Genomic DNA, 16,866 nt, shown 5'->3' on the forward strand with positions numbered 1-16,866 from the left:
TAAGCAGTAAGAGTGGGAGTGACACAGTTTGTGCTGGGGAGCAGGAAGAACTGTGTGTTATCTGTGAACTGCTAGTACTTATCATCATTTCATCAGTTCACCTCATCTATGGAGCATTTGACAAGGATCTTGAAGTTGCCTTTTAATTGTACATATTTTGTCCTCCAGAAAACACAGAGTATTCTGACCCATTCTTCAAGCTCCATTCTTAGCTACATGATAGAAGTATCTTGTAGCCCATCTGTCAACCACTACAGAACCACTTGAGGTGATGAGAATATGTATGTGTCACCTGCTTACTTACAGGAGGTGACGGTGCTCTTAAGACTGTTTCAATTCCATCCCTGGGCTGCATACTGATTATCCCAAGTTTTGAGTGTCAGCCTCTGATCTGGTAATTTTATGGTTGGCTTGCTGGCTTGCCTCCACTGTGAGATTTTTGAGAATTTGTGTCTGAGACCAGGCATCATTTAGATAAATATTGTGAATCTAGCACTGGCAGCTTGCTGGTGGTTGTACCAGTACTGTGTGAAGGAAGGAGAGCAGATTCCCTATCTGAAGGACTGATGACTTGTTTTTATCAGAAGTGGCATGAGTAGTTTATGAATTCCTTTTCTAAACGTGGCAGGTCTTGGTCGATATTCACAGGTCTTGAATTATGACTTCTTTAGAGTGACAGTTGCTTCTCCATGACTGAAAGGACTGAATTATGGGAATGTTTGTTGGTCTTTGGTTGGTGGTACAGATGAAATTAATTCACACTGTTTAAGAAGACTTCTTAATCATGAACAACCTCAGGATAATAGCTTGTTGTGTGTTTCTGTTCTGTAATAATTACCTTGTTGTCACAGACCGTTACATTCTGACACCTAGCCTGTTTTCATACTGACCACCAACAAAAAACAGTACAAAAACATGCTGTTGTTCAAATGCACATCTGAAGCAGGCATTTCTAAACCTTCTATTTAACATTTTCCACCATTCCAAAATTCATCGTTTTACTCCTTCACCTTAGTCTTGACACAAGAAAACAAAGTAAGAACAAGTGCATCCCTCTTTGTGACAGTTGTATTTTTAGTGAAATACTGGTAAATACTTGGAGTTTATTGTATGCTTAAGATTTGTTCCAAATATATGCATAATATACATTTTTAATATGTGTGTACAGTGGCAATTTCATAAGGTGTTCTAATATTAATCTATCAAACATTTTAATACAAGACTAGAAAAGCTTGATAAAAATTTGCAGACTGTTAAAGCTTTTCATAGTTGAAAGGAGAAATCCTCTGCTAATGAGAAAAAAGTCAGTTGTTTTTTTTTTAATGGAGGCAATAAAGCCAGAAGGACTGGGGGGGGAAGTCACAGAAACATAAACCACCTGGATCCCAATGCAGCATGGGAGTTACGTAAGAGAAAAATCTGTTCCTATATTACATAAAAATGGACATGTGTGTATACACACATGCACACACGGAAAGGGGAGGAAGAAACCCTGCTGCACTTCCAATCTCCACATGTGGCATTCCCACAAGTTCAGTGTGTTTTCAGGGGCTGAGGAAGGCTGCTGAGGTGAACAGGATTGCATGGGGTCCTGCGGGGATCTGGGTCAGGTTCACCTGTTTGCCCAGATATCTGACTGTGGCCTTCGCTCAGGGCCTTTGTGTCAGGTGAATGTGCATGGACCTTTAAAAGCCTTTGGTAGTGGACCAAGGAGTTTATTGACACCAGTGGACATTTCCATACCTAGTTTTATCAGGAGACAGTCAAGTTCATCCAGGACTGTCTGCAACCTCAGCAGTTGCTGCAGGCCCCAGAGAGGGCAGCAGAGGCCTCGGAGGAGGGTGCAGCCATGTCAGGCACCTGCCATATCCATGCGATCCCATCAACCAGTGGTGCCACCTCAGGAGCGTGGGTGAGGCTGGGGGCTTGGCTCAGGAAACAAGAAATGCTTGGATTCTCATGGCATGCCCTAGGTGCAAATTTCCAGAGGAAACTTCTAATAGTGATTAAAAGCAGCTCTTCTCCCATGGTGAATGTATTTCTGGGACAGAAGGAAAAAAAAAAAAACCAACAACCCATACTGTCCTCTTGCCTAAAGGGACGGCAGGAATAAACTATCCTTTCAGGCAAGAGGAGTTGCAGTTTGCTTAAAAGTGACTTGCCTTTCTTGAGGTGTCAGAAAAGGATAATGCAGGATATAACACTGCCTGCTGTCGATGGGGGTTTTTCACCTTGTCCATTAGACCGTGATGCCTATTTACAAGCTGTGCAATTTGTTGCAGTAGCTGTACATGAAGGAACAAGAGAGAAAAAAAAGCAGGGGAGGCAAGAGAACATGCTAATGATAACCCAAGCTTTGCAGTAGCTCTCTAGCCCTTTCCTGGCAGGACTACCCAATGTCCCAGTGTGCAAGCATGGTATCCCAGAGAAAGTGACTGCTATATATGATGATTTCTCTTGCCTTACAGTACATGAAACTCTCGACACCTTCGTTTCTTTTTCTGAATAACTTGTGCTATTGGTAGCCACATACTGTCAAAATTTTGGTTGTACAACAGTTGCCTGCATTTAGTCACCTCCACTTCCTTTTACTGGTGTGTGGCGTGGGTGGTCACATTGTTTGCTCTTCTCTTCTGAAGGTTTGGTAAGAGAAGGAGTAGGGATGTTTGGGAAGGCGGCACCTTTCACTGCAGAGAGTAACATCTCCCACTGAGGGACCTGTGTCTTCTCATTACAGTAATGAGAGCATTAGGACCTTCCAAGTGTCAACATTAGTTTGCTGACTTTCTCTGAAGGATAGCTGGATGGAGTCAGCTTTACATTCAGAAATTCTCCACACAGTGGTTTAGATTTCAGGGTATAACAGAAACAGAAAAGCAGTATGGTCTGGCAGTTCATTACCAACATTTGCAACAGTACTTATATTAAAATAACAGGAGTTAGTTAAAACCAGGTTGCTTTCTGTTTCAGATTCACTGTGTTGTTTGACAGGAAAAGAGCCTGCATATTTCAGAGGTGCCAGGCATTTGGAGGAAATGCTAAGTGACTTTCAGGATGATGAATCCAAACTTCATAATGGTTACCATTAGTGTCAGATTGCAGGCTTTTGCCTTAGTTTCCTCTCAACTGAAAAGTTAATTTAAGAGACAAAAATGAATCAATAAAAAACAATGTCAGATACCAAATCAATACTGGGAAAGTAGGAACAGACTGAAAATTGAGGTTGGCCTCACAGTGCAAGCAAAATATTTGAAAATTGTTTCTCATTATTATTTACCTGCTTAGAGCTGTGTTCTGAACTCTGTTCACTTTAGGAGAGCTGGTGATATGACAAGGCCTGTATATGGAATTTCCTTCAAATGATGCTTGTCACATCTCCAGCTCAAACTGTGGAAATGCCAAAGTCAGAACTGTATCTTGGTGGGTAAGTGAAGATTGAGAGTTTCATGTAAAACAGTCTTACTGGTTTTTTAAGGCTATGAATTGGGAAATATCTTCTCCCTCCTCTCCTCTCCTGTTCCCTTCCATTCTTTATACTATCACATCAACAGATTTAGCAGGTACAAAATTACTATGATTTCTTTCTGTTTTCCTACTTTCTAGGAATTTGCTAGTCTTTCTTTTGCTTTACTATCCACATCAGCCAATGACATGTTAGTGACTTACACATGGAATATTTTAATGAGCTTTAGATAGCTGCTGAGAATTGTTATCCATATATCTCAAAATGCATTACAAAAGTAGGTGAACATTCCTAGTTACATTCTACAGTTAGCACAGAGAAGCTGAGAGGCTGGCCACAGGCACAGGTTTTTCTCCCCTGAAGTAGTGTTTTATGGTGCTTTGGTCCTTATATAGTGCAAACATCTTCCAGAAAACAATTACATGAACATAAGGTTTATCAGGCTTTAATAATCCCTTACCCAAGGAGAAGAACTATGTGCATAATGTAAGGGCTGATATAGGTCAGGCCTTGTTTAAACATGCACATTGAAAAGTGGTCATACTGGAGGATGATAAAATTAAGGAAGTGCACCTTGGGCATTCAGGGGAAAGCAATGAGGTCTCCCCAGTGTAGGTCACTGTCAAAAGAAGGAACACAAATCCTGAATCATTTTTTCTCTCTATTCAATATATAACAATTTCTTTATAATATACAGTCAGCACAATTTCTCTGTAGGAATGCTTCCAACAAGTTTGGAGAGAACTGTATGCTAAACCATTTTGCCAGACAGCAACATATCAAGACGCGAGTGGGCAGTGCTTTTACCTTGCTGTCAGATTGCTTTCCCAAATATGAGCTTATTGCACTCTGGCATTGTGTCACACAACGCACTTTTTTCTTGGAGAGAGAAGGGCTGTTATTTCTTAAGCCTGACTGCTTCTTGAGTAGAGGAAAAATGCATATGGAGGATTTCCCCTGAACATGTGGGCCTGTGTCTGCCTTTCTTCTCAGTTGGAAAATTCATTTCACAAGACAAATAATTGAGCTGTAGGCTAACTGGGAGAGCAAGCAGATGTGCTTCCTGCAGTTGGAATATTTTTTTGTCTTTTCCCATTCTTCACTCAGACACCTGTCTCCAATAACAGTCATGAAAATACTTCTCCCCTATGCAGAAAAGGTCTCGTATTGCTCCAAAGCCATATGTTTTGGCTTCCCTTTTTTGACATTTGAAAAAAAACCCTAAGCATGAAATACTTCAGAGACATCCAAATAATTGCTGTTAGGCAGTTGTTTGAAGCTTGATTAAATCACTGGGCTGTTCATAAGGTAAAAAACAGTTTTATGTGCTCAAACACTTTGCTCAGATTCTATATGAATGTCTTCATTACAGACAAAGTATTGTAACACTGAAGACAGATATGTTTCATTTTAAAATGTCATAATAGGGATTTTTAGATAATAGGCCATCATGGTTCCCTTTGGAGATATATTCATTATGTTACTCAATGTCACATGTTTTCTCCCAGCACTTGAAAACACCCCCCTCAAAGAAAATAGTAATGTTCTTAATGGTATTTAATAGCACATTACATATACAACTCTGGATTTACAAATACTAGTAGATACTTGCATGTACAAACGTACATTTTACTCCTGCAGTAAGAGGCACGTATAATATTTTAGACATCAGCAGTCAGGGTCTGAAAGGTTGGCCTTACCGATCTGCCTGAAACCAGAGGAGGGCAGAATGGTTGAAGTGGAAGTCAGTAAGGCTCTGGGAGATGTTATGATGGGAACAAGACAACATATTTCAGTAACAAGGTAGGACAGTTTTGCTGTAAAAATGACTATTTGTAAATAAAACCAATCAGAACATTTTCCAAAGAAAAGGTTTTAGTATCTTCTCTAGGGATAATTTTCAAATATATCAGTGATTAGTTAACTGCAGCTTCGTGCAGTTTTTACTGATTTTCTTGGCTTTTTATTCTACTGTTGGACTTAAAGGAGAAACTTTTGCTCTCTTTCAAGAGAGAGCGAGATGATCTCTCATCAGAATTTCTCTAATCATCAGCTTAAAACTAAACACTAGTGTTACTGTGTAGACAGTTTTGTAGTTAATACGATGCATCAGATTGCTTCCCCCAAGTCATTTGTATTAAGTTCCCTCTTTTTTTCTCCTCTTAAATATCTCAAAACATCCTCAATCTTGCTTATGTAACACCTGAACCTACAAGACTGGAAGATGACGGCACATGATTCTGGGTATCTCTCTTAGTGCTGTGTCCACACATGTATGTTCAAAGACAAATATTTGCCCTGGAACTTTTCTATTAAGATAATTCTCTGTGTAGTTATTTGTTTTCATTTTTTTCTTCTGCGTGCAGCATTATTTGGTAGGATTTAGTCAACTATGGAAATCAGACAGTGCCATTTTTGTTTATTATTCAATTTGTACATAATTTTTCCTTCAAGCAGTGACTGCTGTTTTTCACAGGTACAATGGGAATGCATTAACCCCAAGTACAAGGCAAAGAAGAAGAATTACAAGAACTCAGGCATTGTCATCCTTAACCAGTGCAAGGTAAATGAGTATTTTGCTTTCTGGCTGTTACTTTACTAAGCTCTCAGCAATATTTTTTAATGTTGCTTGGAAATATAGACAACAAAGTGGAACTGCCAGTAGAATAGCAATGGAAACTGGTTCACTACAAAAAGTAAGGACAAGGACTTGAATCCCAAAAGTAAACTAACTGTCCCCAGCTCTGCTCCTTCATTTCTCTTGCCCGATCCCTGCTGTTGTGCAATGGAGTAGGCAGCACTAAACTCTTATACCTACAGGCTTTCCAATTGGCCTTTTGTGTGTTTCCCTTCTAATCTTTCCATCATTTCTACAAAATTGCTCTTGTTCCTCCTAAATCAATAGCAAAATTTCCACTGACTTCCCACTGAGAAGTAGCAGAGCTTAATTCTACTTTTGATGTGAATTTTCCTTTCTATGGTTTTAGAATTTCGATATTTTCTCTGTTTACATTTTTGTTTTGGTCTCAATCTATATTTAATGCTTTCTTAATTTACGTTATTTTCATTTGGTTCCTCCCCTTCTTTCAATTTACTTTTTCCAGGCAGTTCTCTGATGTTTTAGAAGTACAAAGCTAAGCTGAATGTCTTACTTTCTTGTCTGCAGATCCACAAGATGCATTCTTTCTTAGATTATATCATGGGAGGCTGCCAAATACAGTTTACAGTAAGTGTCTTACTTCTCTAACTTATTTTAAAGAAAGGGAATCCCCTTAGATACTAAATCATTACTGTCACAGAGAAATTATTCTTATATGCCATTCCTTGATGAATTATTAAGGTCTTCTTGCAAAATGTATTAAGGCTAGAAAATAAAACTATGCTAATGCAGTAAGAATTTTCTTGCACATGCTAATTTACTTTTATGTTTTGCAGCAATGACAATCACATTGCAAAAAGTAAAGACAACTTCATACAGGGGTCAGAAGCTAAGCTGGTGTAGTCCCATCAATTCCATCTAAGCTACACCCTGTCCCAAAAGCTGGGGAACTGAATTAGCCCCCGTGACAGTGCTGACTGGCCGTTGGCTTTTGAGCCTCAGTTTGTTCACAAGAATTCCGAATAAATTCCCTTGCTGGGGCTGTATTACAGGGAGGGATTTCATCTCACCTACCTTTAGCTACTTAAATTTTAGATGTCCTGTTCATCAGTCCTATGGGCCAGTCTTCCTTTCCAGAATAAGTCCTTCATTAAAGCAAGTTTTTACCCATCTCATAGCACCATACAGAAAGTCACTGGCAGAAGAAAGAAAGGTAGTCCAGCCAGGGACCCCTCTCTGCTTGTCTGGAGTAAATGCTAGGGTAAATACTGATGTTTCATACCTTATCCATAGCTACCAACAGTACAATGGCACTACAGGGGAACACAGTTGTAATTTAGAGTGAATTCAGAAGCTATTCAATTCAAGGAATAGGGGATAAAATTATTTGCAGAGTTCTCCATAAACAGAAATACAATGTTTTGCATTTCCAAATAATCATTTGTAGAAACATTCAATGTTGTGTTGTTTTGATTTTTCTTTTTTTTTTTTTTTTTGTATTTTGAATCTGGCAAATAAAATAAAACTAAAATAAAATAATATATCAGTGTTTCCCACAGCACAGGAATACAGACTGTGGCTCAGTTACAGTCTGGTTTATGTGACCTCTAATTTCATGCCAGTTACAGGGGTAAAATCTAATGCTCCAAGGTAATATTCTTCTTCTGGAGATCTTTCCTTTTCCTGTTGCACCCTGCCCTGTTTCTGCTCCCAAGTATCAAGTACTTCAAAAAAAGATTTAACAATAAAAAGAAAGACTTTTTTTTGCCCCAACAGAAAGTTTCAGCAACAGCAGCAGCTATGGACAGTAGTGGATTATCTTCTTGTGTACAAATCAGCTTTTTGAAATGTAAAACATGCACTTGGCCAGTACACCTTGTAAACTCATTGGGTAACACCCAGAACTGAGGACCCTCTTTCTGGTTTTGAAGGAAATACCTACTACAGTGGACAAAAATCTTTATAGTTGTCTTGTCTCAAGCAAAGTGTCCTGTGTGATTAGTTCTCCACCTTCCCAAAAAATCACAGAATAGTCAGGTTTGAAAGAGGCCTCTGGAGATCATCTAGTCCACCCCCCTGCTAAAGCAGGTTCACCTACAGCAGGTTGCACAGTGTCACATCCAGGCAGGTTTTGAATGCCTCCAGAGGAGACTCCAAAACTTTTCTGGGCAGCCTGTGCCAGGGCTCTGTTACCCTCAAGGTAAAGAAGTTTTCCCTCACATTCAGGTGGAACTTCCTGTGTTGCAGTTTGTGCCCATTGGCCCTTGTGCTGTCGCTGGGCAGCACTGAAAAGAACCCAGCCCCGTCCTCTTGACACTCACCCTTAAGATATTTGTATGCATCAGTAAGATCCCCCCCTCCATCTTCTCTTCTCCAAGCTGAACAGGCCCAGTTCTCTCAGCCTTTCCTCACTGGGGAGATGCTCCAGTCCCATCCTCTTTGTAGCCTCCGCTGGACCCTCTCCAGTAGTTCCCTGTCTCTCTTGAACTGGGGAGCCCAGAACTGGACACAGCACCCCAGACATGCCTCACCAGGGCAGAGCAGAGGGGGAGGATCCCCTCCCTCGACCTGCTGGCACAGTCCTTTTGATGCACCCCAGGATCCCACTGGCCTTCTTGGCCACAGGGCACACTGCTGGCCCACGGGCAACTTGCCATCCACCAGCACTCCCAGGTCCTTCTCCGCAGAGCTGCCTTCCAGCAGGTCAGCCCGAGCCTGTCCTGGTGTGTGGGGTTGTTCCTCGGTGCAGGACCCTACACTGGCCTTTGTTGAACTCCATGAGGTTTCTCCCCGCCCAGCTCTCCAGCCTGCCCAGGTCTCACTGAATGGCAGCGCAGCCTCCTGCTGGGTCAGCTGCTCCTCCCAGTTCTGTATCATCAGCAAACTTGCTGAGAGTACACTCTGTCCCTTCATCCAGGTCACTGGTGAATCAAGTTGAACAAGACTGGACCCAGTACTGACCCCTGGGGAACACCACTAGCTACAGGCCTCCAGCTGGACTCTGTGCCATTGATCTGGCAGAGCAGTGAGCTCTGCCATTCAGCCAGTCCTCAATCCACTGTCTAACCCGCACTTCCTGAGCTTACCTATGAGGATGTTATGGGAAACAGTGTCAAAAGCCTTGCTGAGGTCAAGGTAGACAACATCTACCACTCCCTCTTCATCTATCCAGCCAGTCATTCCATCATAGAAGGCTATCAGGTTGGTCAGACATGATTCCCCCTTGGTGAATCCATGTTGACTGTTCCTGATGACCTTCTTTTCCTCAATGTGCTTCAAGATGAGCCCCAGGATGAGCTGTTCCATCACCTTTCCAGGGATGGAGGTGAGGCTGGCTGGCCTGTAGTTTCCTGGGTCCTTCTTCTTGCCCTTTTTGAAGATTGGAGTGACATTGGCTTTCCTCCTGTCTTCAGGCACCTCTCCCGTTCTCCATGACCTTTCGAAGATGATGGAGAATGGCTTGGCAATAACATCTGCCAGCTCCCTCAGCACTCGGGGGTGCATCCCATCAGGGTCCATGGATTTGTGGGTGTCAGGTTTGCTTAAGTGATCCCTAACATGATCCTCCTTGCCCAAGGGAAAATCTTCCTTTCTCCAGACTTCCTCCCCTGCCTCCAGGGTCTAGGAAACCTGAGGACCAGCCTTGGCAGTGAAGACTGAAACAAAGAAGGCATTCAGTAACTCTTTCTCTGTGTCCTTCATCTCCAGGGCACCCACCTCATTCAGCAGTGGGCCCATATTTTCCCTAGTCATCCTTTTTCTGCTGATGTACTGGAAGAAGCTATTCTTGTTCTTGACCTCTCTTGACAGATTTAATTCTAAACAGACCTTTGCTTTTCTTGTTGTCTCCTTACATATTCTGATCACATCCCTGTATTCTCTGTCCCTTTTTCCAGATCCTGTAAACTTCTGTCTTCTGTTTGAGGTTTGCCAGAAGCTCCTTGCTCATCCATGCAGGCCTCCTGCTCCCTTTGCTTGATTTCCTACTCATGGGGATGCACTGATCTTGAGCTGGGAGGAACTGATACTTGAATATTAGCCAGCTTCTTCTTCTGTTATCCCCACCTGCCTGCAATGCCCATTTCTCCTCCAAGTCTGAAACTCTTCCCGTCCCTGGAAACCCCTTTGATATGTCTTTCCTGACATCTCCTCCCTAAAAATATGACTGGAAGAACACAATTATCAAATGTGTTCAAGGTCATTAGCAGAAAGACAGCAATGTCATTAAGTAATATTTAAAAGCCTTTTCTAATTGGGGCAGGTGCTTAAGCACATGTAAAGACTGGTTAATATGCATTTCCCACAATTCTAGCTTAAGCACAGGAGCTCTGTAACCATTAGAGAGTGTCTAGGGATATACTTATTATTATGTTACAGCTGTGCTTTTCAAACACTTGTTGATTCATCCTACATGTTTTCCAGTGGAAGAGCAAGTCCTTACAGAGCACGCTGAAGGGTCATGGCAATTTGGCTCCATTTTATTTACTTGTCACAGACTTCCTATTAGTAGGCTGTGAACCACAAGTTGAAAATGTCTCTGTTAAAAACGGTTAGTATTGCTTCTACTACATTTTACTATTGTAATGTTTCATTTTACTGAAATGAAACAAAACCATTAATAATAGGAAACTTAGGTGAATTCATCTGCAAGGATGGACAGTGAGGACAAAAAGGAAATGAAAGATCCAATATACTGTGAACCACAGAGATCCCTGAATTACTGCTGACCTCAGTGGTAAATCCACCAGCTACAGTATTGTGTAAACTCACCACTATCCGTTTTCAACCTACATGGAGTCAGAGGAAGCTGTTGTGGATGGCTCTGTGCCTGTAGCTCTGTTCATGTATAACTTAGTGGTTCTGCTTAAAGATTGTCACAATCTGACTCTTCCTCCTGCCTCATTTGCACCAGTCCCCAGTGATGGTAGCAGAGACTGGTGGTGAGATGTGTTGCTGTTTCCAGAAACATATCAGAGGTTCTCCAGTGGACACTGAAGCAAAAGGGTGCAGGCTGCAGGGGAGATATTCAGTGTTGCCTTGCTTTCTGCACACACCACCACATAATCTCCTTTTCACATAGTCCTAACCTGGTTAATTCAGATCACTGAACTCAAGGAGGCCTATTCCTTCCACCTTCCCAGGTTTCCATTTCTTTTAACTCGAGTGGATCTGGAATTGTTTGAAACTCTCCTGGCACATGTATTGTTGTTGGTTTTGTCTAATATTAATGACGTTTCTATTGAGTTCATGCTGTGTACAGGCAGTATGACACAACTGTGATTTGAAAGGGCACTTGCTGAGGGAGGGGAACTGGGATGCTAAGCATACATTTGATAACAAAAGGCTGTAGTATGATGTTTTTTTTAAATAAAAATAAAAAATAAATCTGCTAATTTAAGGCACTAATGAAGGCTTTGGTGACATCATGCTGTGTGTTCTTGAAATACTTTGTAATGTAGAAACATAATTTATACTTAGAAAGAATATTTCTGAAAATCAAAAGTAAACTTTTCCTTCAGTGTTAACAAGCTTTCATCTATAGAGATCAATAGTGCTGATTCCAGTCTGCTATTTTTATGCACTACTTACTGCAAAACCTTGTATCTCTTATTAGACAGTGTTCCCTGCTGCAGAAGAAATGTTCAGAAGCTGGAAGTGCAAATGGGTCTGTAGTCAGAAGACATTTTCATCAGTTTAGGAAATACAGCAGAAAGGATGTGTAACATGCATAAAAGGAACTGTAATAGAAAGATATATTGGACAGATTCTCTCTCAGGCGGGTCATGGTATTGAGTAGGCTGATTCCTTGCTGACAGATCTAGCAGATCCAAGCTATGTAGGATGTTTCCAGTGCAATGAAAATTACCCTTTTACAAGGCTGAGGGGAAAATGTATTACCAGTGTAGTTATTGCTATGTTATGTTCTTATTTAGCTGTGGGAAGATGACTGATACATTTAAAGATACGCTGATAAAAATCAAATGTATGCACTGGTAAGAAAGATTCCTGATTTGCTGCCCACAATATTAGCTCTGTTGTGATATTAGCCTAACTTCTGTGATAAGTTAACTTAGTTACAAATCCTTATCCAATGTATTTGCACAAAACCTTTGTGCTACTGGGTAATGCTAAAAGAGCAGAGCTTTGTGTTGTTATTTTGGAATCATGGCAAGTAACGACGGTCACCTTCCTTAAAAGTCCTGCCCTCAGGAGTCAAACAGAGATTTCTGTCAGTCAAGCACACTGCATCCAAGTACAAATATTAATAAAGGCTTCATCGTAGGAAGTTAGGATATTTTTTGCTTATCACAGATCTCTACTACAAGGACTGTTTCAAAAAAGGAAGCTTGTTCTGAGTTTTTTTTATTTTCCCAAACAGTAGCCACAGACTTTTTTGCCAAGCTCATGAAAGCCACTGCTTATTCCTACACTGTGCTCTTGGTTTTAGTTAAAAAACCCTTAGTCATGGCTGACAGCCACAAAGGAAGACTTGTCCACTTCTTTCTGATCTGTCACTTGAATCTTCTTAATGTCTGTCTTGAGATTATCAGTAAAAACGCTCACTTTTAACAATGTTATAGAAATGCCCTTTGTTTATCATACAGTTACATTTTTGCACTTTATATAATCAGAACAAAAACCTGAGATTAAATTAATACCAGGGGAAATACACATCTTTTTTAAAAAATACACACACCTCAGTTAAGATTTGTTAAAAATATGTGTCCCAAAACTTATCTAATCCATACAAGCATCTGTGGATTTACCTCAGGTTTCACAAACCACTGGTGTTTCTATCTTCCTCACTTACATACATGCATGCAAGTGAGAACATGAGAGGTTTCCCATTGATTTACTCAAGTTAAATCAAGCCATCATTTTCAGAAAAAGACCTATGTGGAAAACAGACTCATTGCTTCAGCGCATGAACAGTAAGTAGGGAAGCAGAGGTGAAAGATTACTTTTTTTGCAAGCCAAATCAAGCTCACATCTCCTGACTAAAATGTGGTGAGGTACCAGTGGTTCATAGTTGATCAAGGTGTTAAAGGCATTTCCAAGCTAACTAGAGCCCAGTGAAAAATATTTGTCTTCAAGTAGGAGTTAGAGGTGGAAAATCAGAAACACTGGGGAAAAGACACATTGGGTAAACCCAGTACGATTTTTCTCTTTTAGTTTTTAGCAACAAAAAAGTTTCAGAAGTGTGTCATTTTTTTAAGGGAGAATGAAAATGTCATGTTTCATTTTCATTTTATAGCTGCATAAAATAGTCTTCCCTGTGCCAAGCAGAGGGTTCAGCTGGGGAAGCTGCACAACTGCAGTGGCATGCTGGGACTTCAAAGTTCTTTTTGCAGACTTCAGCTAAGCCCTTACCTGTCAACTGCGCTGTAAATCTGAACTCTGCTCATTCATCTATTGAATAGCCAAGGTATAGCAGATTTTTGGATGAAGCGTTGTTGGACAAAATCATAAGGAAGTTTGCGAATGGCTTTGTTCCCTCAGGAGACCCTTTGGGTTTCTTGTTGCTCCTTTTAGGAATTCCTAGAAAGCAACATCACAAATTCAGAAAAGGGATTTCTGGTCTATGACAGTCCTATCACAGGAAGATGCATGCCAGAGTATGTCTTCAGTGAGAAGTATAAAGAGCATTTTAAGAGACATTAATTTTAAGAGGATTTGTTAATATTTTCTTTTGCATTGAATGCTTCCCACAATCTTCTCTAAGCCTTTTCAACACAAAAATCTGTGCAGTGTTCAAGCTTTGTTTTTACCCTGCCACTCACCTTTGAGCTTGCTATGACATTGGGAGGGTTAATTATTTAATGTTTAAATGCTTTGAAGATAAAAAATAACAGACAGGCAGTATCTACTACAATTACTACTGCCACGGTAAGGGCTAAATAGCTTAGAAATGTCGTTAACTGGACTTTTAATTTGTAGTTTTAGTAGGACTTCTAAATCTCAGGGCATTTCTGCTGCAAAGCTTTTATGTCCTGATCATCACCTGAGCTGGAATAGTTTAATTAAGTATGAGAACCTAAAGATAGTTTGATTCATTTGTATTAGAACATAATTTTCCATGTAGGATAATAATGCAGTTCATTTTTTTCCTAATTATACCATTTTATTTTTATTACCTCTTATTTTATAAGCTGTCATGTACTTTTAGACATATGTATCAATACTATCCTAAATCAAATTTGATGAAGGACACTATAAAACGGCCTTTGCTGTAAGGCTGTGGTCTCTACAGAAAACTGTTTCTGGTAAAGGTTCATGGTTGATGTGGGTATACTTCTGTCCAGAAATGCTCCGCAACACATTGACTTTTCTTCTTTTCCAGGTAGCTATAGACTTTACTGCATCAAATGGTGATCCTAGGAACAGCTGCTCACTGCACTATATCCACCCCTATCAACCCAATGAGTACTTGAAAGCATTGGTAGCTGTTGGGGAGATTTGCCAAGACTATGACAGGTAAATAACCACATAAGATAACAGAGTTGTCTTTAGAAAGTGTTTTCACAGTGTGAAATCAATGACTGCCTGCTGCCAGCTGCGGTAGCTCCATGTTTAGTCACTTAAGAGAAATGGCTGCATGTCAGGAAGATTAGTCTATCTTGACATACTTTTGAGAGTGACAGTGGGTTTAGATTAGCTTCATGGTAATGAAAGGCCCAGTTCTTGGCTGTTTCACTGATACATGTGTTTAGTTTCATGTTTGTGTTCACATACCAAAATTGCATGGTTTAGTGGATTTTTCACATGTGTTAAACTTGAAGCCTGTTTTGCAGATGCCTATAGCATCCTTTCTGATATGCTTGGGAATCTGGTTCTGTCCCATCCTACAGGAAAGTGTTCCCAAGATGCTGTGTTCGAAACTGAATTTGTAGTTGCCTAAACTGCTTAGTGGCTGTGCCTGGTAGAAATAAATGTGTGGTCTTTTTCAGTGTTCTTCTGGCCTGTTGAATATTAAAGTCACTTCTAAAATAAGTATTAAAAAATAGTGATAATGTGTGCACTCAACATGCCTTTAAATAAATAAACAAATGCAAGTAATTGGGCCAAATATGCTTTGATTACATTATGTACTTCTGTTGCTTTCAAATAAGCTGCCTGCTTCTGTCAAATTAATTGCCCATTATTAATCTAATTACTAAGTGCATTTCCTTTAAATGTTCTTTCTTTGCTCCTGAGGCACAGTATCTTACACAATTATTCTTTCTAAACTTTGCACATGTAATAGACATCCACCCACCACTTTGCCATATGTAAATACCACATCTCAAAAAACCAATGGTATTTCCAATCAAATTTGAACTATCCTTTCTGTATAAATTGTGGAGTGACTTAATACTGTGGTTTTCATGTTACACGATGCATATATCAATTAGCCTGCTCAGAGGCACTTCCATTTGCATGGTAATGAAATGTCTTCTCAAAAAAGAATGTGGAAAATACTGCCTTGATACAATTTCTGTACAAATTTGATGGTCAAACTTAGTAAATGAGTCTAAGAAAATTCATATTTCTTTGTATGTGAGCTGATAATTCCTCGTGATTATCCAGTAATTTAATAATTACTAGCAAGAATTCAGAGGATTAATATACTTCAAAATAGGGAAAGGAATAAAAAAGGGCTGGTTTATGCACACAGATTGTTTTTATGTATCACTTAAGGTGTATTTTTTAAAAAAGATAAAATAGTTAAGTGGCACAGTCCCTCCTGTTTGGAGATATTAATCCCAAATCAGGATTCTTCTCTCTCCCAATATAGCATATTCCAATCAGTACACAAATTAATGGCCAGTCATTTTTCAAATAAAATCATCAGCATCATTCAGTTCTGTGTTGCTGCAGAAAATGCCTGTTGATGCTGATCAGCACAACTGAGGTTGTATGAGCTATGGAGTAAGGCTGAACAAAATCCAGAATTTATTTTCCCAGGGAAATGTCACCTTTCTGGCACGTGTTTGACCTGTACATGCTCTTAATATATTTCCATGGGCAAGTTGATTCAACATGGTCAGTGCTTTCTGATCAAAATGTCAAGTGAGGGCCTTTTCTTGCACATTTTGAATCCAGCAAACTAAAAATGAAATCTTATAATTTCTCTAAAGACGAGAAGAAATAAGGAGGAGCAAACCTTTATGTGGTTTTCTTTGTGTCTCAGGATTAATGTATTTGCGTCAAATGCAAGAGTAGCTGCAATAAAGTATTTCATTCCAATAAATAAAATACTTTTTGCATTCCAATAGCACAGCTGTTGAATGCTAAGTACTTTTGCTACACTTATATACTGAGAGACTGCTTTTATAATTTGGAAAGAATGAAAAAAAAAAGCCTATAGCTATTACTTAAAATACTTCTTTAATTAGAAACATTCAAATTTATTTGTAATTTGGGAGGAATTTGATTGGCAAGTAATATAGAGACTCACACTCACAATCTAAAATTTTCCTTTATATACTTTATTTAGTTCTGCTGATCAAGCCAAATCTTCTCATAATCTAGGTTTCTGTACATATCAGCCTAATGTATCCCTAAGTAATTAATGCTCCAATTTAAGTGCTGCCTCACTCACATCCCTTGATACAGTGGAATAATCCCTGCTCATCCAAAAGCCCATTTATCTGTATGGTTCAGAGATTCCTGAAACATTTAAATGAATAGCGCCGTTCTGCACAGTTAAGCGTGAAAGAGTAAGATTCATTCTTTCAACAGCAATATTCAGAGAATGAGAAATAGACTTTGATTATTATCTTGATTATAGAAATGCTACAGTCCCATGGGAATAGGACAATCT

At 39.8% G+C, this 16,866-nt stretch overlaps 1 protein-coding gene across 6 annotated transcripts in view; it reads left to right on the forward strand.

Moving 5' to 3' along the window:
• The window catches only part of CPNE4 (copine 4), a 317,905-nt gene that overhangs the window by 261,274 nt on the left and 39,765 nt on the right, over positions 1-16,866 (forward strand). For 5 of the 6 annotated variants that reach the window (XM_080387243.1, XM_080387244.1, XM_080387242.1 and 2 more), the window contains 3 exons: positions 5,940-6,026; positions 6,630-6,689; positions 14,404-14,537. In XM_080387243.1, coding sequence (XP_080243369.1) covers positions 5,940-6,026; positions 6,630-6,689; positions 14,404-14,537 — 281 coding nt within the window. The remainder of the gene's footprint in view (positions 1-5,939; positions 6,027-6,629; positions 6,690-14,403; positions 14,538-16,866) is intronic. The other variant, XM_080387240.1, reaches the window with a different exon arrangement.

Source organism: Falco punctatus, assembly GCF_963210335.1.
Source record: "Falco punctatus genome assembly, chromosome: 4".
NCBI classification, from domain to species: Eukaryota; Metazoa; Chordata; class Aves; order Falconiformes; family Falconidae; genus Falco; species Falco punctatus.